The sequence below is a fragment of the Heterocephalus glaber genome, unplaced genomic scaffold (assembly GCF_053883595.1).
Source record: "Heterocephalus glaber isolate CG9 unplaced genomic scaffold, H.glaber_assembly_v1.0 deba00001504, whole genome shotgun sequence".
Lineage (NCBI taxonomy): Eukaryota > Metazoa > Chordata > Mammalia > Rodentia > Bathyergidae > Heterocephalus > Heterocephalus glaber.
Genome location: NW_028258324.1, coordinates 59,751,863 through 59,773,565, shown reverse-complemented (window position 1 = coordinate 59,773,565; position 21,703 = coordinate 59,751,863). Strand labels below are relative to the sequence as shown.

The window sequence follows — 21,703 nt, the reverse complement described above, 5'->3', positions numbered from 1 at the left end:
GGAGAGAATGAATAGTATGTGTGAAAAGTAGGGGTGTTTTACAGTTTTTGAAAATACCATGCTCTTTACCAGATTATTCCTCCAGCCCAGGTATAGGAGCTTGACATTGGAATTGGAAGGAGAATATTAGGAAAATTTGGAAGGTGTGGGCAGACTGGGTTAAAAATCAAATTCATACTAAAAAGCCGCAGAAATGGGGCCTAAGGCAGTGATTGCTCTTCTTATCTTCTCATGGGATCTTGGTTTTGTCTCACTGCCTTTTTTCCTCGTATCATTTCTCCCTTCTATGTACTGGCTGTATCTTAGATGAGAACCTCTTCCCAATTTTTTTTTTTTTTTGGTACTGGGGATCGAACTCAGGTCCTTGTGCTTGCAAGGCAGGTGGCGGAACCACTGAGCTAAATCCCCAGCCCATCTTCCCAATTCTTTATGCACCTTTATCTCTGTGATAGTATTCTTTTTTTTTTTTTTTTGTGATAGTATTCTTATATTTCCTAACTACTGCCAAGCCTTAGATAAAAGACCCTATTCCAAACTGCCTAACCTGTCTCACATTGATACCTCTTTTAAAGCCTCCTCTAATAAACATATCAGGCTGGACGTGGTGTAATCCCAGCACTCAGGAGGCTGAGGCAGGAGGATCTCAAGAGTTCAAAGGCAGCCTGAACTACATAGTGAGACCCTATCTCAAAAATCCAAAATCAGCTGGGCATGGTGGTACACGCCTGTTATCCCAGTACTTGGGAGGCTGAGGCAGGAGGATGACTGTGAGTTTGAGGCCAGCCTGGGCTACACAGTGAGTTCAAGGCCAGCTTGGACTACATAGCAAGAACCTGTCTCAAACAAAATTGTTCCAAATTAGTACTTTATCTTGAGCAGTAACAGCAGCTCCACAGATGGAAGGCATCCACCTTTAGGTGCAGTAGCGATGGTGGTGGTAGAGATGAGTGTATTCATTTCCCATTGCTGCTGTAACAAATGACTGCAAATAGCACAAATGTATTCTCCTATAGTTGTGGGGCTCAGAGAACTAAAATCAAACATGTTGACTGGGATGGAGGCCCTAAGGAAGAATCTAGTTCCTTGGTCTTTTCCAGCTTCTAGAAGCTGCCCACAGTGGCCAGCTCATGGTGCCCATGTCAGTCACGCCACTCTGGCTGTTTTCTGATACTGTCTCCACATCCTCCTGTTGCCTACAAGGTGCTTGTGATTACTCCGGGCACAACCAGATCACCCGGGAGAGTCCCCTGCCTCAGAAGCCTTAATCTGACCACATGTGCAGAGCCCCTCGCCATGGAAGGCCATGTACCCTCAGGTTCCCAGGAACAGGGTACGGACATTTCAGGCGCCATCATTCTGTGCACCACAGTGAGCGAACTTGGAGAATGGCCCAACAGTCAACAGGGCAGGCTTGACTTCTGAAAGTGTTTTAGAGAATTCAGGTTAAAGAGCTGGTGATGGGCACTAATTGAGCAAAATCACTTGGAGTAAGGACAAGATGTAACCAAGTGGTAATATCCCCAGCCCGTCCCCATACCCAGGAACAGCACAGTAAGATTGGGAATTAAGTTATTTTGCTTCATGTATTCATGTGAAATCAGGTCCGTGACTTGCTACTCCTTCCACATTCCTCCCCAGTACACACTGGCTATTTAGCAGCAGCTAATGGTCAAAAACTCACTCATTTGACAGGCTGGATGGACTCTAGGGAGGAGGAGGATATGCTAAATAAACTCATCTGTCATCTCCACTATACACCTGCACTTTCTATCTCTGAATCCTTTTAAACTCTGTAGCAAAAGTAAACAAGATATTTTACTTCTTTTCTAACAGCTTTGTTGAAATATAATTGACACACTATATTATCCACTCTACCAACCCAATCCAAGTGGATTTTAGTATGTTAACAGATTTGTGTTTTTGTGTTTTTGTTTTGTTTTGTTTTTTTCTGATACTGAGGATTGAACTCAGGACCTTGGGCTTGCCAGGCAGGTGTGGCACCACTGAGCTACATCCCCAGGCCCCATATTTACAGATTTGCACAGCCATCACCATAACCAATATTTATTTATGTATTTATTTTCTTCTGAGACAGGCTCTCACTATGTAGTCCAGGCTGGTCTCAAACTTATGGCAACCCTTCTGCCCCAGCCTCCCGAGTGCTGAGATCACAGGCGTGTACCACCATGCCTGGCCATAATGATTTTAGAGTACTTTATCACCCCAAAGGAAGCCCTGTCCCTTCCACCTCTCCAGCTTCCTGAAAGCACCTACCTTCCCGTATCTGTGGCTTTGCCTATTCTAGACTTGATGTACAAATCATACCACATGGTGTATGGGCTTTTATGGATGGCTGCTTTCACGGAGCATGTTTTCAAGATTCATCTTGAATCTTGAATCTTGGTGTAGCATGTATCACTGCAGCATTTCTTTTCATTGCCAATAATACCCCGACATACATTTCATGCTGCATTTTATGTCTTCGTTTGCCAGCTGCCATTGGGCAGAGTCAACAAGTTTGTATTGCGTACCTGTCATGTCCCAGGGTGGCAGGAGGTGCTGGGGTGTAAAGATAAGCGAGGCCTTGCCTCTGACAGACAAGAGCACAGGGCGGGGCTCCACAGCTCAGGCTGTGTCACTTCAGAAGAGCGCTTTCCATGCAGTGGGATGGAGTAGAAAGGACCACCACATTGAAGGTAGCTGGGGTGGCAGATCAGGACGAAGTGGAGAAAAGAGAGAGAAAAGAATTAAGCAAGCAAAAAAAGGATAAGTTTATGTCATTTGTCTCTTAAGTATAAAGAGGGTACTGCTGATAACATGTTTAAAGAGACAATCAAGAGGATCCCAAAGTCTGGGGATGGAGCTCCATGATGCGTTTGCCTAGCATGCTCATGGCTCTAGGTTTGATCCCCATACTGCAAAAAAAAAAAGTCAAAAATATTTATGAAAAGTAAGACATTTAGCCTATCTTAATATTTATCATGTGTGTAAATGAGTCACAAAGTACTTGAACTATGAGGAAAACTGTCCACAGTTCTGATTATGGCTAAGTGGGTCCCAGCATCTCATTTCAACCAACATGTGTTGGAGTTGGAAAGATGAAAAAATAACCTTGCTTTCAAGCTCATAAACAAATGGGGGAAAAGACAGCAAGAAATAATGTGCTGCAGGGCTGGGGATTTAGCTCACTGGTTCTGCTGCCTGCTTTACAAGCCCAAGGTCCTGAGTTCAATCCCCGGCACCAAAAAAATAATGTGCTGTATGAAAAGTGCCAAATAAAAGGAAATTAAAAGCACCAATGGCTGTCTAGAGAAACGAGATTGACTTGGACCAGGGGATGGGGGCATTGGGTTTTTTGTTTGTTTTGAGTCAGGGTCTCACTTTGTAGTGCAAGCTGGCTTTGAACCCAGGCTAGCCTTGAACTTGTGGCAACCCTCCTGCCTCGGCCTCCTGAGTGCTGAGGTAACAGACGTGCACCACCATGCCTGGCTGCGGAGAGTTTTGGAAAAGCTTCATAGAGATTGTTTCTGAGCTGAACTTTGAAGAATAAGTAAGTCAAGAAGTGGACCCAAGAGATAGAGTACAAGTTCAGAAGTGTGAAATAGTATTATATTCCACAGACGACAAGTAATATTGCTGGGGCTAGCTCAGTGGTGCTGCACCTGCCTGGCAAGCCCAAGGTCCTGAGTTCAATTCCTGGTACCAAAAAGAAAAAAAAAAAGAACAATAAGAAAGGAAAAGAAAAAAAATATTGTTGGGGCTTCAAGTTCAGAATAAGGATCTGTGATAGATGAGGAAAGCAAGGGCCCAGTGGGTAAGAATCTTGTGTGTTGTGCTGAGGAGTTTGAGCTTGTCCTATAGGTGTGGGTCAGGGTTACGATTTAGGAAGATTGTCCTGACTGCTTCAGAACAGTTGGGTTAAACAGAAGACGAGAGCCAGAGAGGCTTGTTGTTGTCATGACCCAGGGTAGAGGTAATGGGGACTCCAACTATGAGAGAAATTGTAAAGGCTCTTAAGAGGTAAACTGGACAATTCTTGGTGATTATTGAGATGCAGAGCCTGTGAAGTGTTCAAGCGTGACTCCTGGGTGTCAGCCTGAGGTGTGCAGGATGCTTCTCACAGAAATAAAACCCAGAGGAGGAAGAAATAGGCTTAGGAGGAGGAGAAAGCTTAATTTAGTGCAAGGTCATTTTAAAAGGCTTATGAGACACCAACATAGTCATTGTATGGATGAGCTCATTGTTTATACTTACTATTTTTTTTCCAGTACTCAGGAAATTAAACTCAGGACCTTGCACTTGCGAGGGAGGCATGGCACTGAGCTAAATCCCCACCCCCATTTATACTTATTGAAATGGTGATAGGAGTTGGAGAATTATTGCTTCCCTTTAGCATTTTTTTTTTTGGTAGTACTGGGGATTGAGCCCAGGGCCACCCTATTGAGCCACTTCTCAGCCCTTTTTATTTATTATTTTGAGGCAGGGGCTTGCTGAGTTGCTCAGGCTAGGTTCAAACTTCGACCCTCCTGCCTCAGTCCCCCAGAGAGCTGGGATTCCAGGCTTGCTCCATGTGCCTGGCTATTTTTTTTTTTTTTTTGGTACCAGGGATTGAACTCGGGTCCTTGCACTTGGGAGGCAGGAGCCAGAACCACTGAACTAAGTCCCTGGCCCATGCCTGGCTATTTTTTTAAAAACAGATGCTCAAGGAATGGAATTTTCTGCTCTCCTCATCCCCTCTTTCTGATACTGCAGTTTACAGTAATCCTCTTGACTCTGTAGCCTTTTCCCAGTTATCAATGAAAGAATTTGGACTGGAGGAGGAGGACCCCGTTACTGCTTGGGCAGAATGTTTGGGTGAAAGGGAAGTGTCTCTTTATGACACTTAGAAACTTTTCGCTAAAAAATATTGAAGAATCCTTGGGGAACAGAAAGAGTAGTAGAAAGTATCAAGCTTGCCCTGTTAATATGAACACTAGAATCCCTTTTCTTTTCCTGGATTTAGGAATGATGAGTTAATGTGTATAAACATAGGAAAAATTGTTACAGAAGTAGTATAGCAGAGCATTCATAATTTGAGTAATGCTGATTATCATTATTATAAATTTTTGTTTTTGCTTTTGTTTTTTGTGTTTTTGGTACCGGGGATCGAACTCAGGACCTTGGACTTACGAGGCAGGCAGTGGAACCACTGAGCTAAATCCCTGACCCCTTTGCTTTTGTTTTTGAGACAGGGTCTCGCTATATAGTTCAGGCTGGCCTTGAACTCACTAGGTAGGCTAGGCTAGCTTCAGTCTCTTGGTGATCCTCCTGCTTCAGCTTCCTAAGTGCTGGGATTACAGGTGTGGACCACCTCGCCTAGATAGTTAAAATGTTAGGTGCATAGATTTTTTTTTTTTTTGGTACCTGGGATCAAACTCGGGTCCTTCCACTTGTGAGGCAGGTGGCAGAACCACTGAACTAAATATCCCTGGCCCTAGGTGCATAGAGTTTGAAACTCTATGTAGATAACCTCATTTGGAAGATAACCTCTTAGATGAATACAATTTAGCTAATTTTGTTAGTATGCTGAAATCTATGTTAAATTTATTGAGTGCCTGCTATACGTAAAACATTGTGCTAGTTCCTTTGCAAATATTATTTTATGTAATCTTCATAGTAAATTTGTGGGGCAGGAAATTATTATCTTCTATTTTTATTTAATTTTTTAGTTTTTAATATTTAGAATTTTTTATTTAAAAATTATTATTATTATTATTTACAGTCCTGGAGATCCAACCAAGTGGGTATTCTACTTAGCTATGCTCCCAGCTCCTTTTTTATTTTTATTATGAGACAGGGTCTCACTAAGTTGCTCAGGCTAGACTTGAATTTGAAATCTTCCTGCCTCAGCCTCCCTACTTGCTGGGATTATAGGTACTGGCCACTATACCTGACTTTGTCTTCCATTTTTAAAGATAAAACAAAAACTTTAGAAGCTAGCTGCGATTTCACAGCTGTTCAGCTGGGATATAGTTCTAAATTTTTCAAATCCTAAACCTATGCCATTTCCTGTCCACCTCACCACCAGATGGGCAAGGCTGTAGGATTCCCTTGAGGTCGAAGGGAATAATGTTCCACATATGGGCACATTGTTTTGTTTATCCATTCAGTAGTTGAAGACATTTGAGTTGTTTCCACTTTTTGTCTCTTGTGAATGATGCTGCTATGAATACTTTTTGTGTATAAGTTGCTTTCTACAAAACACACATTATCAGTTTTCTTGGGTGCATACCTAGGGTACAGTTTCTAGGTCATACCGCAATTCTATGTTAAACATCTCAGGAACTGCTTTCCAACGCTGTGCACCATCTTACATTCACAGTAGCAATGTTTGAAGGTTCCAACTTCTCACATCTTGCCAAGTCTTTTGCTCACTTCTTTATAGCCATCCCTGTTGGTGGGAAGTGCCAGCTGATCGTTTTCCTGGTGACTAGTGTTGAGTACCCCATTATGTACTTGCTGGCTGTTTATAAATCTTCTCCGGGGGAATGTCTGCATCTCTTTGCCGCCTGCCTTCCATTCACCAGGTCCTAACCCTAGGTGCTTTGCTGTTTCTGTTCATTTTTATTGCTCATCTAAAGTTTCTCGCTTGATCTAGGTTGAATGTAGTGTTCAGTAGTTACATTAATCATTTGGTCTTGCCCTAGTAGATTTATCTTTACTACTTTCTTTAAGATTTTATTCTCAGGCACTTCCTTTTCCTGTGGGAGCCGCTAGGTTGAGAGGAGCGTGGCCTTCTCCTCTCCCCGCCATGGCTTGTGCTCGTCCCCTGATATCGGTGTACTCCGAAAAAGGGGAGTCGTCTGGCAAAAATGTCACCTTGTCTGCTGTGTTCAAGGGTCTCATTTGACCAGATATTGTGAACTTTGTTCACACCAACTTGCGTAAAAACAACAGGCAGCCCTATGCTGTCAGTGAATTGGCAGGTCACCAGACCAGTGCTGAGTCTTGGGGGACGGGCAGAGCTGTGGCTCGAATTCCAAGGGTTCGAGGAGGTGGGACCCACTGTTCTGGCCAGGGTGCTTTTGGAAACATGTGTCGAGGAGGCCGCATGTTTACACCAACCAAAACCTGGCGACGTTGGCACCGCAGAGTGAACATAACTCAGAAATGATATGCCATCTGCTCTGCCCTGGCTGCCTCAGCTTTGCCAGCGCTGGTCATGTCAAAAGGTCATCGAATTGAGGAAGATCCTGAACTTCCTTTGGTTGTAGAAGATAAAGTTGAAGGTTACAAGAAGACCAAGGAGGCCGTTTTGCTTCTGAAGAAACTGAAGGCCTGGAATGATATCAAAAAGGTCTATGCCTCTCAGTGAGTGAGAGCTGGCAAGGGCAAGATGAGAAACCGCCGTCGCATCCAGCGCAGGGGACCTTGCATCATCTATAATGAAGACAATGGTATCATCAAGGCCTTCAGAAATATCCCTGGCATTACTCTGCTTGATGTAAGCAAACTGAATATTTTGAAACTTGCTCCTGGTGGGCATGTGGGGCGCTTCTGCATTTGGACTGAAAGTGCTTTCCAGAAGTTAGATGAGTTGTATGGCACTTGGCATAAAGCTGGTTCCCTCAAGAGTAACTGTAACCTGCCTATGCGCAAAATGATCAGTACAGACCTGAGCAGAATCCTGAAGAGTCCAGAGATCCAAAGAGCCCTCCGGGCACCACGCAAGAAGATTCATTGTAGAGTCGTGAAGAAGAATCCTCTGAAGAACCTGAGGATCATGTTGAAGCTGAACCCATATGCAAAGACCATGAGCCGGAATACCATTCTTTGCCAGGCCAGGAATCACAAAATCCATCTGGATAAAGCAGCAGTACGGGCAGCCAAATTGGAAGAGAAGGTTGAAGGCAAGAAGCCCATGGAAGAGAAGAAAGGAAAAAAGGTTGCTGGTACCAAGAAGCCCTTGAAGAAGCCTTTAGGGAAAAAGCCTGCAGCTGCCAAGAAGCCAGCAGTTAAAAAGAAGCCTGCAGCTACCAAGAAACCAGCAGCTGAAAAGAAACCTGCTGAAGAAAAGAAGCCTGCTGCATAAACTCTTAAAATCAAAATCTCTATCCCATACAGGTGACATAAAATTGGACAGCTTATTTTGAATAAAGACCTGGTCAAAGAGGCAGTGAGAAAAAAAAAAAGATTTTATTCTCATACCAACCTTCCTAAAGTTAAATTCACTCCCCACTAAAATAGTGCTGTGAAAGATGAGGGCATCAGATCCGAGTTTCTACCTCTTCCCTCCTTTTCATCCAACTTTCTCCCTTTATTACCTTTCCTTTCTTCTGCTTTTAGAAAACAAATCCTTGTTTCTTAGACATTCATCTTCCCCCACCTTTCCTTGAGCCCATTCCCTACCTTTTGTCTAGACTCTTGCTTCCGAGTTACCTAATTTTCCTTCTCTGGGATTTTCACTTTGGCTTCTTTTCCTCCACCTTTTAGACATGCACAAATCTCAACTGTAAAAAACTTTCAGTTGATTCTTCCATCTTGTCTAGGTACCTGTCTGTTTTCTCATCTCCTTATGGTCACACATTTCTAATGAGGAATCATGATTAATCTATTTCTTTGTCCTTCAGCCCTCCCTCCCCCCGAATTGAATTCGGGACCTTCACACCGAGCTATATCCCCAGCCCCTTTTTATCATTTATTTTGAGACAGGGTATTGCTAAGTTGCCCAGGGTGGGCTCACTTGGAATTCTTCAGTTTCATCTTCCCAAATTGCTGGGGGTACAGGGATGCGCCACCTCACCTAGCTAAGACATTTATTTTTCATGCCACGATTTACCCATTTTGAAAAAGGTTACACCTTTCACGTATCATTTTGGAATGACTTTTGTGCACGTGCGTGTGTGCATGCATGTGTGTGTGTGTGTTGGTGTTGCCAGGGGTTGAACCCAGGGCCTTTACATTGAGCTATATCTCCAGCCTTGAGATCACTATATTGCCCAGGTTGGGCTTGAACTTGCAGTCCTTCTGCTTCAGCCTCCAAGTACTGGGATTACAGGCGTGAGCCAGCATACCTGGCTTGGAGTACTGTACCTTTTTTTTCTTTCTTCTTCATGTTATAAAGTTTTAGGAATTTTAGTCACAAGATATTGAATAATTGATTTTTCTTTAACAGCTGACATGTTTTAATATTTCAGTGTGTACCATTGAATTTAACTTTGTATTCCTTCACCTTTTTCCTCTTAAGGGCTTACAGGAGCCAGCTCCTTTTTCTGATGAAGTCGAAGTTGACTTTATTAAGCCCTATGTCAGGGTAACTCTGGAAGAAGCCTGCAGAGGAACTTCTTGTAAGTAAATACCTCCTTCGTTATTTTGTTGTCTTACTATAGTTTTAGCATTCCATTGTGTTTATCAGATATATGCCTGCTCTTTCTCTACTCCCGCCAGCTTACTCAGAAAGGCATATAAAGGTTAGTCATGTTTGACCTGATACTCCGTTTGGGAAGGGAACTATACTCTAGAAAGCTTTTTTCCTTCTCATCATTATACACCAGTTCCCTGAGCTGTCGTCACAGCCATGAGCTATAGTGGAGCAGAAACAGTAAGACACTGGTCTGGCTGGTTAGGATCTTGCTCATCAGGTATTTATTTGAGGTGGTTGGCATTGAATTCAGGGCCTCACGCAAGCTAGGCTTCTACCCCTAGAGCTACACCCACAGCCTCATGATCTTATCTGTTTTTATGAAGATTGAAATAATATATCAGTCTATCTGTCAGAGTCCCTGCAGCCACCTGAACTTCACGCTGATGCATCAGGTGGCTGCAGTGCTGACTGACAGAAGGCAAGAGTCCCCAGACAGCGGACACACATGGCTTGACTTCATCTTCACTGAGACTTTAAGTTGCCAGGTTTTTGGGGGGTTTTTTTCATGCTAATCTTCTCTGTATCATTCCAGTTTTAGTATATGTGCTGCTGAAGTGAGCACTGCCAGTTTTTTTTTTAAAGACATGGTTTATTATTTTCCTTTTCCTTTTCCTTTTCTTTTTCTTTTTCTTTTTCTTTTTCTTTTTTTTGGTACCAGGGATCAAACTCGGGTCCTTGTGCTTGTGAGGCAAGCGCCAGAACCACTGGGCTAAATCCCTGGCCCTCCGATATTTTATTTATTTATTTTTGTTTTTGTTTTTTGTTTGGTACTGGGGATCGAACTGTGGTCCTTGTGCTTTTGAGGCAGGAGGTGGAACCACTGAACTAAATCCCCGGCCCTGGTTTATTACTTTCAATACCCGTATGTTTTATTTAAATGCTTAATGTATGTCCTTATTAATTGATAGTTTCAACCACATAAATTGTTAATATGCATTCTGGTTATGCCCCGTTGGGAGCAGCTGGTCTTAGGGATCGCCAACGTAGGAGCGCCTCTGAGCACTTTTTAAGGAATACACGGTCCTTTAGGTAGCTGTTCTTTTCTGTAAATTATTCAATTCTCTTTTTTTTCAATCCTTTTTCAGTTCTTTGAATACTATGGTAAATATTCTCTCTACCCTGTAAATGCAGAGCAAGGCAAACCTTAGGGAATAAAAGGCTGTTAGAGCCACAAATGTAGACATTTCCAATATATACACAAGTTATTTGTGATTACTTTTAGATTGTTTCTTTTTTTTTTGTACCGGGGATCGAACTCGGGTCCTTGAGCTTGCATAGCAGGCATTGAAACCACTGAGCTAAATCCCTGGCCCTAGATTGTTTCTTAAGTATGTTTGTTATGGCTGTTATGGCTAAGGAGTAGTAAAATGCGAATAAAAATGATGCTGAGGGCCGGGGATTTAGCTCAGTGCTGTTGTCTGCTTTGCAACCGCAAGGTCCTGAGTTCAATCCCTGGTCCCATTCCCCCTGCCCCCCCCCCCCGCCCAAAATGATGCCGGATGGTATCAGGCCAGGGATTCCCAACCCCTGTACCTGTGTCTTGGTTATGTGGATTATGGTTTGGGGGTCCTCAGAAAAAGAGGCTAGGGACCAGGGACTTAGCTCAGTGGCGCCATGCCTGCCTTGCAAACACAAGGTCGTGAGTTTGATCCCTGATACCGAAAAGAAAAGAAAAAGAGGAAAAAAACCACACACACACACAAAGAAGAAAAAAAAAAAGAAAAAGAAAAGAAAGAAAAAGAGGCTACTTCCATAGAATCCTTTTGCAGAAGTATTTGGCAGTAGCACGTGTTGATCATAGTTCTTCTGACTCATGGCATGATCTTTGAGATTGGCTCCCTCATTTGAGTAATAGGCTGGCTAAGGAGGGCAGAATAAAATGAAAACAAGGAAGAGCAGAGGCTCATATGAAGCCGTGTAATGGTCAGGTCAGAGTTCAGAATGCCAGCAGACAGTCCAGGGTTCACATTCAGATGGGATACTAGAGCCTGCTGGAGCCTGGAACTTCTTACGCACAAATGACTCATGTTCAGAATTCAGTTCCTCACGCGGGTCTGGTCCCATTGGTCAAATACCCATCCTGTTGCTGATTTACCCACATACTATCTGTGTACATAAAGATGGAAATATGTGTAGTGGGCTGGGGTGTGGCTCGGGTAGAGCACATGCTTAGCATTGGCAAGGCCCTGCCTTCAATCCCCTCACTGAAATGAAAAATATGTGTAATGTTTCCAAGTTTTGAAGCTTATAACTGGTAAGCACTAATAAATCTAAATGTTTAAAATTTTAGGATATTATAATTGTATAAGTAATTCATTTTCAAGATTATCTGCTTTGTAGTCTCTTTGCTGTATACATGGTAAAAAAAAGTTCCATAGGAACCTAAGTGAAGACTGCCCTAAAATAAATGAGAGAATTAGAGAGAATTAGTGACAGAACTGGAGCTAAAAGCTAGATCTTTCCATCCTTGAGTTCTTTTACCCTAGAGTGGAGCTGCTCTTCATAGACATTAGTTGACAGAATGGAAGACCCTTGGCGAAGTTGTTGTATTTTAGGTGGAACAGAGTTGCAAATTGGCTATGTTTTTCTCTTACCTCTCCTTCTGTCTGTTCTGTATTAAATAACCAAGTAGTTGGCTGTATTCATGCCAGTGGCTATGCAGCTATAGTGAATTTTAATTCAGTAACTGCTGGGGGGAGGGATGGGCATGCTTCCTTCTACCAGGCTGTCACTAGGGAAGTTTGGGGGGCTCAGAAGGGGGGGTTTGTATATTCTAGGACAAAATTCTCTACCCAGAAGAAAAAAAAAGAAAAAAAGACATGAGATTGATTTTGGAAATCTTTTGGAAGATGGAAAAAAAAAGGCAGCAATTTGTTGCACTCAAAGGAAGAGAAAGAGTCTGAAGGATAGTGGAAATCTGTTAAGGACAAATTGTTTCTGTGATAGTATCTGGGACATAGATCAAAAGAGACAATAAATTTAAAGCCCAGGTTGGCTCTGCCTGAAGGAAGTCCTCTGGTTACTCAGGCAGCAGTAGGGCAACCACCTAATTTACAGTCCAGTCAGGATGGTTTTAAGAGTGACAGGGCCTTGTTCTTAATAATACGCTGAGACAGCAGTTGCCCATCAAGAGCCATGACTTTCTGGTCAGCCACTGTGGAAAGAATGGCAAACTCTTTGCTTTTGCCCCAGAGTAGTTCAACAGTGCCCCCTTGTGGCCACGTGGAGAATATTCCAGCTGGGTTTACTGGGGACTTGGGCTTCTGAGACAACTGAGATGTCCAGAGGCTGAGGAAACGTGGAAGAGGTCAGCAGACAAGTCTGGGGTTGGTGTGACAAAGGGCTCAGTGAGGCCCTTGACCTAGTAGGGCATGAGTGGCGCTGGCAGCAGTGTCCTATGCTCTCGCCACTGTCCAGCAGTGTGTTCCTGAGCCAAACTTCTCCATCTTACTCTCCCTGCCTAGACTCTGCTTAATAGCAAAGAAAGAAAATTGACAAACATTCTTAATTTCTATATCCTATCCTTTGTCTTCTAGGATCAAGTAAAGTGAGACCATATCCCCTCTGCACTTGCTTGGGAAAAACGGGAATATGTTAGTTCATGATTTCTAGGATAGAGAAGAGGGTTCTATTACTTAGATTTTGTTTTATTTTGCTTTGTCTCATAGGTGAGAATACTGAGGCTTAAAGAGGTGAAGGTTGCAGAAGGAGGAAGCTATTTGGAAAGCCTGAGCTACAGCCTTTCTGCCTCTTAAATCCATTATAGGACTGGGTGTAGCTTGGTGGGAGATGCATACAGAGCATGCTTGAGGCTCTGGTTTCAATTCCCAGCACCAAAAGAGAACATTATTTCTGTTTTTCATTGTATTAATGTATGTATTTCAAAAACTCATTTCTAGGCCAGGGATATAGCTCAGTGGTTTCGCCGCCTGCTGCACAAGCACAAGGACCCGAGTTCGATCCCTGGTACCAAAAAAGCCCAAACCAAACAAACAAAAAACCCCCTCATTTCCTGTATTATAAAATCCAGACACCTCTTTGGTTAGACATTTGGAAAGTACAGCAAGGACATGGAGTGAAATGTCTTCCACAGCCATCCACCTCTGTCCCTTTACCAGGCTACCAGAAGTACCAATTTCTTGTCAATATCTAGGAAATTTAATTTACATATCCTCCCACCTTGAAGTGGATGTGTGAGGTTAGTTTTCCACTGAAACTTTGGCTATTTCAGACCTTTGCTATTATGAACAGTGCTGCTGTGAATAACACATGTATTTACAAATATGTCTGTGAGGTAAATTTCTCAACTTGGAATAGCTGAACCAAAAGGCGTAAACATTTGTCTGTTGATAAATATTATCTAATTTCTCTTCTTAAAAGTTACTGATGTTTTTATCAACAGTGTATGATACATCAGTTTCAAGTGGCATGTTTATGGATACATTTGAAAAATCTAAAGTCTCCTGAGAGCCATTTCTTGCTCCTTGGTCCCATGGCCCTTGGGATGGGGGTGGTGTCTTCCCCCCACCCTCAGTATGGCCCAGCTGAGGGGCCTCTGACTCTTTGTCCCCACAATGATGGAGGTACTCCTGCTGCTGTTTTTTGCTGCATGAGGAATAGCTCTTCCTTTAGGTACACAGTGGAAATAAGTGTACTCTTTCCACTTGGCACCTGAAGCTTGATACTGGTTATGTCCATCTCATTCTCAGTGTGCTTACTTGGCTTTGGAAGTAGTCTTGTACCCTAAGAGATAATCTCCTGACCTCTTGTTCATAGGTCACAATCTCCAAAAATAAAAATTGACAGCCAGAACTTTTGATTTTCAAATACTTAGTATGTCATCCTGTACTGAAAAAATGTAACATCATGCTTATTACAAAGGAGAAACACTGCAAGGAATTCCGTTAACACAGAGCAGATATTACAGGTGACTCTGAGAATGAGACAAGAAATTGATAACTGGTCTCTTTAGATGCGCAGCCTCCCTCTTACTCCCCTGGGTCACTCCCTATTCTCTGGGCAATATCATGAGATTCATTTTCAAGCTTTGGTTAGTAAGTAAGGCAATTTAGAAATGAGAGTGTGCGGCAGCCAGCGTGGAGTTTGATTTCACTCTGTGCACACATAATTGAAGGATCAGAAACAAGGTGAAATGCTGAGGTTCAGGACTGATATCCATTGACTAACTCTTTTCACTTCTAAAGTAACTTTAAGAGAAAGCTATCCTTTTTTTTTTTGGTACCGGAGATAGAACTCAGGACCTTGTGCTTGCGATACAGGAGCGGTGCCACTGAGCTAAATCCTGGGCCCCTATCCTACTTTTTTTTGTATCTGAGAAGAGAAGTTTGATACAAGCTGGCTTCAGAGAGTAAGTGGAGAAGATGTCTCGAGTCATTGTAGTCAAGGATGTCTGTGAGTTCACCCCAACTTCCCCGTTAGGGTGACTACCGAGACAACCCCAGAAGAGGGGAGTGTGGAGCGGTGGAACAGTCACACACAAAGCCGAGTTCATCTCGTCAGATAGGAGGTGGTGAGTAAATGTGTGTGGTGACGCCTTCTCTCATTTGGATTAGATGAGCGGCCTGTGCGAGTTTATGCAGACGGAATATTTGACTTGTTTCACTCTGGTCATGCCCGGGCGCTGATGCAAGCGAAGAACCTCTTCCCTAATACATACCTCATTGTGGGAGGTAAGAAATGCCTGGAAAAAGATCCCAGCTGTCTTTCTCTCCCTCCTGTCCGTGTGACCTCAGTATACTGGCCCTTGTTTCCATTTTTTGTTTGTTTGTTTTGGTTTTGGTTTTGGTTTTTTGAGGCAGGGTCTCGCTATGTAGTTCAGGCTGGCCTTGAAGTGACTATGTAGCCCAAGATGGCCTCAAACTTGCTACGATCCTCCTGCATCAGCCTCCCAAGTGCTAGGATTGCAGCTGTGCCTTTTTTCCATCTTTAAATGACAGAGTTGGCCCAGCCTCCTCACAACATGAAGTCTCTGAGGTGCTCCACTCTAGCCTGGGTTGTAGACCTGCAAGCTCTCTGACCCAAGACATCTGGCATTGAACTCTCAATACACTAAAATACAAAAGTTGGCAAAGCAGATGTTCTGCTGTTGTCCAGTCCAGTTTTATAAAGTAGGAAGACATTTTTGTTGTTTTTTTTGGCAGTACCAGGGATTGAACTCAGGACCTTGCACTTGCCAGGCAGGGGAAGTGCCACTGAGCTAAATCCCCAGCCCCCAGGAAGACATTAAAAAAAAAACAAAAACAAAACTTGCTTGACACACAAGCACACAGCAGGTTCCTTTTAAAGTCAGAGACCTTAGTCCCTGCCATGCCCTCTCCTCAACGGTGTGAACTTGCTCTATTTAGTGATATTGCCCTGGAAGGTGGAGCTTGGATTAGGAAAAGCACTGGTACTGAGCTACACCCAGAAGGTCTTTTCTTGAGGTGGGGAGGATGGTTGTGGGTCTGGGAAGAGGTTGGAGACTGAGGAGGGTTAAGTGAAGGGGACCTTGACTTACAGCTTTTCTTTCGGTGACCGCAGTCTGCAGCGATGAGCTAACACACAACTTCAAAGGCTTCACAGTGATGAACGAGAACGAGCGCTATGATGCGGTGCAGCACTGCCGCTACGTGGACGAGGTGGTGAGGAACGCGCCCTGGACCCTGACCCCCGAGTTCCTGGCAGAGCACCGGGTAAGGATGTAGCCATACATGCCCATCCTGTGTTCCCAAGCCCCTCTGCTCACGGCTACTGGCACTCAGGCTACTTTTCCCTTAGCCCTCTCTTATATCATCTGTGTGAGTTTTACAGAGCCTTGCAGTGATATCATTCACAGTATTAGTCATCCCTACATCTGTGGGGCCTGATGGTTTACGAGCACTTTCACAGCCATTAGCCTCCATTTGCTCCTGAAGCAATCTTGTTGGGACAGTTATTATTTCCACTTTACACGGGAGGACCAAGGCCCAGAGAGACCAAAGAGCCTGCTCCAGATTACACCGTTACAGAGCTGCAACCATCGCCTCAGTTATGTAATGTTGCCCCACACTTGCGAAGAGATGCATCCACCCTTTAGCCTGCCAGTTCTTTAGGGTATCTGTAGCCCAGCCATCACTGAAGAAGTTCATATTCTGAGAAACAAGAGGGATTAATGTTACTTCTGTTCTGCTGCCTTAAATTTCATTTCAGGGCTTTGATTTGGGGCTAGAAATTGTGTGGGATCAGAAATCGAGGATGTTTCTCACTGTTACTCAGGAGTGAGTTGTTATTATTAGAAAGCTCCTAACCTCCTTTGAGTTCTCCCACATTAAAATAACAGGTTTCCTACAAAAGATGAGAAGGATATATGGGTCAAGTGGAAGACCCTCAGACTTACAGAACCAGTAGGCACACTGTCAGATACCTACTGTGGCGTGTGGAGCTTGTGTGAGAATTGTTTAGGGAGGCCAGAAAGAACAAAGGTAGCCAAAGTGCTCCTGAAGCAGTATCTTGTAGGGAACAGGGGAAGGGGACATTACCAGAACCTCTGCAGTAAGTCCTAGTCTCCTGTGAGCCACGGCAGTACATGGCGAATTACAGGAAAGGTAGAAAAATGAGACTGAGAAGAAGCTGAGCTTTGGGTCTGATCAGTGCTGCTCTGGGCAGCAAAGACAAAGAGCCCCCTAGCTTCTAGCACCTTTTATTCAGTACATGGGGAAACAGATGTAACAAGTGGAATGCAGAGTTCAAGTACTTCACATTGGGATAAACAAGGTGTAAAAAGACTGGGGGACAGTGGAAATCTAAGAACAATGAGGAACTATGCAGATGAAGATTTGGTTCTTCCCTGGCATCTCCCGCAGGTGTGGTCTTGTCCTGAAGCATTACAGCATCCGGGGATCACAGAGGTCTCAGTTGTGACCCGAGGCCAAAATGGAATTATGTCTGGAATGTCATAGCTGGCCTGTAGGCAGGAGAACTAGGCCTACTCAAATGATTTTTCCCTAGAATTATGTAGCATTGCTCCCAACAGTACCTGGTAGGCCTGAAGCTATGTATTCAACTGTGTAGGATTAGGACAGACCCTTTATAGTTCTCTAGCATTTCTACATCAACGCTTATTCATTGGTGGCACACAGGGTGAGGAGCAAGATTATTCTCAGCAGTACACACAGGCAAGAAGTCGGAGGCGAAGGAACTCCCAACTTCCTCTTCCTCCTGGTTAGCTGTGTATCTCAGCCATGAGTCTCGCTCACCCCATGCTTTACTGTGCTGCCCATGGATCCTGATAGGGTGCACGTGGGTGTTTGGGGTGTTAGCTAGAGTCCCAGAACACGCTTCACACTGCAGGGGCCTCTGGGAGTTGGGTACATTGCTCATGTAATGCGATTAGATGACCTCTTGAGAGCCCATGCCCCCTTCAGGAAGGAGTACATAATGAGGTTTAGCATGTCTCTCAAAAAGATAATTGATTGGGGTGTGGATTTAGCTCAGTGGCACCTCGCCTGCCTGGCAAGCCCAAAGTCCTGAGTTCGATTTCCAGTACCAAAAAAAAAAGAGAGAGATGATTGATCCCAGTGCCATTAATCTCCTCCCGAGTTCGAAAAGCATATTGACAGCACTCTGAGATCCTGAGGCCTAAAAGGGCTTTTATAGCTGTGGCTTTTATACTGCTTTTCTTAGTAGTACAGATATATTTCTTCTAGGAAAAGGGCTTGTGGTAGCTATTTTTATATTCCCCCTTTTCTCAGGAACTGAGAGAGAAGCCAGTTAACACAGAAGTACCCTCTTTTCATACTTTGAGAAGTCCTCAGTTGACCAATCCTCATGGACCTGGGAGGACAGGGAGATTTCCCTCTTTTCTAGCTCTCCCCACTGAGGAGTTAACCAGAAAGCCCTCCTGCCTGCCGCATTACCACAGCATGACACAAGTGTACAGAGGGGAGGCAGCACTCCCAGCAAACCCGGAGGAATACCTAGAGATGAGCTGCTGACTTCCTGTTTCTAATCCATAAGTAACCGGGTGGGTGGTTTGTGAATTGGTCATTGGAATTTATCAGCAAAGCAAAGCGAGATACAGAAAAAAAGCCCTACCTGTGCTGCTTTGTCCTTTTCTGGGCCTGAGAACATTTCTGTGGTCTTTCTGAATGGCAGTTGTCCTAGGTTTTAAGTGATGTTTCCTTGTTTTCAGATTGATTTCGTAGCCCATGATGACATCCCTTACTCTTCTGCTGGGAGCGACGATGTCTATAAGCACATCAAGGAGGCAGGTGAGCAGGGTGGCTTAGATTTGGCCACATCATTACTTCACAGCAGAAAACGCCATTGAGAAATGTGACACTGGTCACACTTTGGATGAACAAAGGTGGACACAGCACTGACACCCACCAATGCTTGGTCTGAACATCTAACTTTGATATCTGTATTAATTTCAGAAGGTTTCCTCAGCCCCATGTTTCCCTATTGCTCTTCCTCCTCTTTGCCCTGGCCTCGCCTCTGTTGCCTGATGCTTGGAGGCTTGGTGCAGTAGTGGCGGGGCTCCTTTCTAGTGTAGGAAGGAGTGCTGCTCCCATTTCCCCTTCCTCTGCCTGCACACGCTGAGCATCACAGTGTGTGTCTGTGTGTTCTGGAGCTAGGCATGTTCGCGCCAACACAGAGGACAGAAGGCATCTCCACGTCAGACATCATCACTCGGATTGTCCGTGACTACGATGTGTACGCCAGACGCAACCTGCAGCGGGGCTACACGGCCAAGGAGCTCAACGTCAGCTTCATCAATGTGAGTTCCACCCTTGCCTCACAGTTCCCTGGCTCCAGGGGACACGGGGCTTCCCTCCATCTGAGCTGAGCTTGCTTTTGAGTCACTGTCACTGTCACTCCCCAAAGCCACTGCAGCCCTCTCTGCAGCTTGAATCTTGGTGAGCTCTTCACAAAGAGAATTGAGCAGAGGCAGAAAATAAGTAAACAGAGGCAGCTCCTGCCTTAATGGTCTGATGCCAACATACTGGTACAGGACATGCAACCGATTACATGAAGAAGAATGCATGATGTAATAGCATATTATTAGGTGGGCATGGTGACACATGCCTGTAATCCCAGCACTCAGGAGCTGAGACAGGAGGATCACTGAGTTTGGGGCTAGCCTGGGCTACATAGTGAGACTCTGTCTCAAAAAGCCAAAATTTTAAAAAAGTACATTATTTATGTCAACACATTTAAAACAATGGCTCTTAGCTTTTCTCTTGATGAAATGCTTTTATGAAAATCTGATGAAAGCTATGGATCCATGACATACATTTTGGATGCAATTTCTCCATATGGATCCAAACTTTAAATTTTAACTTATGAAAACTTATGTTTATCTTAGCTTAATATTGCACAATTTAAAAAAACTGCACATTGTCTATAAATTATGCCTCAGCAAAGTTGATTTAAAAGAGAAAAAAGCTACGAACTATATCTCCTCCATAACCAGTTAATCATGCTTTCCGCGCTGCCCCCAGCTCTGTGTATCTTTCTGTGTGCACAGGTGAAATGATTTCATCTGAATAGGATTTATCTCTGCAAAAAGACCCTAGCTGTCAGTAATCCGTCTGCTACAGAATCTCATTTTCCCATGAGACTCAGATGTTTAAAGACCTTAAACACAGACAGATCTTTCACAGATCGGAAGGACCAAGGGATGGAGAGAGGTGAGGGGAAAGAGAAGGAAAAAGAGTTCCAATGTGTAATCATTATGTATTGCAAACACAGACTAATAGACATTTTTTAAAAAATTGAAAACCTTAAACATATTTCTTTATTCCCTTCCCCTCCCCTCCTTCTTCTCCCTCCTCTTCTCCATCTTCTTCCTCTCCCTCCTCCTCCTCTTCCTTCCATTCACTCCTCCTCCTAGGTCTTGTACAACTAAGCATGTACTTTATCACTGAATTACACCCCAATTTCTCCCTGTCTTTTTTTTTTTACATTTATTTATTTATACCTACGTGTTTGCAGTCCATAACATTTACATTCTCTGGGTGAAGTTGGTCTCCTTTTATTTTTGAGACCCAGTGCTGGGATTATAGGCATGCACCACCATGCCCAGCTCATCCCTTTCTTACGATCTGGAAATTATGAGAATAGTTTTCATTTCACTAAACACACCCAAACACACACACACACACACACACACACACACACACACACACACACGCACGCACACATGAGAGTTTATCCTATTTTCCCTTGTCTTTAGGAAAGTTGGTAGGACCAGAGAGTGTCTTCATTTTGTAAATGAGTAAATGAACCTTCAAATACTAAAAATAAAACACTCAACTCATCTAAAATCATAAAATAAGCCAGTAATAGGAAAAAATCCAGTCCAGTAAAGATCTAGTACTTTCCATGTACAGGTACAAATTCCCTATGATGAATGTGATCATTATATCTAAATTGTACCAATAAAATTAATAATAAAAAAAGACCTAGTACTTGTACTTCCAATCTGTTATAATGGGCATATTCCTGGTCTTCTTGCTGCCTAAAGGCCTTCATCCAGAAAGAGGTTTGGGTCATGTTGGTTTTATCTTAAAACATGACTTCATTTGGCTGTGTGCCTGCCTGTCACTGGGTCTCACCTGAATTACCACACCTTTGTATACAGTGTCCGTCCAGAGTTCATCTTTTCTATTAGTGTGCTGAATGAGATTAAAGCAAAGCAAAATTATAAACACTGAAAAGAGTGTCAGTAACTGTTTTTCCTCTCTCTTTTGGTAGAGAAGGTCAGATGGATATTATTTCTCACAACTGTTAACTCTTCACCTAGGAGAAGAAATATCACCTACAGGAGCGGGTTGACAAAGTAAAGAAAAAAGTAAAAGATGTGGAGGAAAAGTCCAAAGAATTTGTTCAGAAGGTGGAGGAAAAAAGCATTGACCTCATCCAGAAATGGGAAGAGAAATCCCGAGAATTCATTGGCAATTTCCTGGAAATGTTCGGTCCAGAAGGAGCACTGGTATGGTTCTTTCCCATTGGACAATTTAGGGAATTTCAGGGAAATTCAGGGAACCTCTGTGCTGAGGAGAGAATCACAGAGCCCATAAGCAGAAAGGCACATCAGTGTTAAGCTGCCTACTCTGTTCCCCTGTATCTGGGAGAACCGTTCCGATTACCACAAACATTTTTTCAAATCCTTCCAGAAAGAAGTTACACATTTTCCTAAATAATCTTGCCAGCTCTTTCCCAGCCTCATAGTCCAGTGACAAGATAAGCTAGTAGCTTTGTGCGTTGTACTTCTACAGTATGGTTTTGATGGAAGGAAAGGAGAGAATAAAGAACAGT

At 43.6% G+C, this 21,703-nt stretch overlaps 1 protein-coding gene and 2 pseudogenes across 3 annotated transcripts in view; 2 read left to right on the top strand and 1 right to left on the bottom strand.

Annotated features, from left to right (window-relative positions):
• Positions 1-21,703, top strand: part of Pcyt1a (phosphate cytidylyltransferase 1A, choline) — a 57,622-nt gene that overhangs the window by 31,240 nt on the left and 4,679 nt on the right. For all 3 annotated transcript variants that reach the window (XM_087186647.1, XM_004834692.3, XM_021254964.2), the window contains exons 3-8: positions 9,227-9,326; positions 14,977-15,093; positions 15,944-16,095; positions 18,573-18,651; positions 19,018-19,160; positions 21,189-21,377. In XM_087186647.1, coding sequence (XP_087042773.1) covers positions 9,227-9,326; positions 14,977-15,093; positions 15,944-16,095; positions 18,573-18,651; positions 19,018-19,160; positions 21,189-21,377 — 780 coding nt within the window. The remainder of the gene's footprint in view (positions 1-9,226; positions 9,327-14,976; positions 15,094-15,943; positions 16,096-18,572; positions 18,652-19,017; positions 19,161-21,188; positions 21,378-21,703) is intronic.
• On the top strand, positions 6,746-8,190 carry LOC101705193 (large ribosomal subunit protein uL4 pseudogene; annotated as a pseudogene).
• Positions 9,908-9,965, bottom strand: LOC147825377 (U6 spliceosomal RNA; annotated as a pseudogene).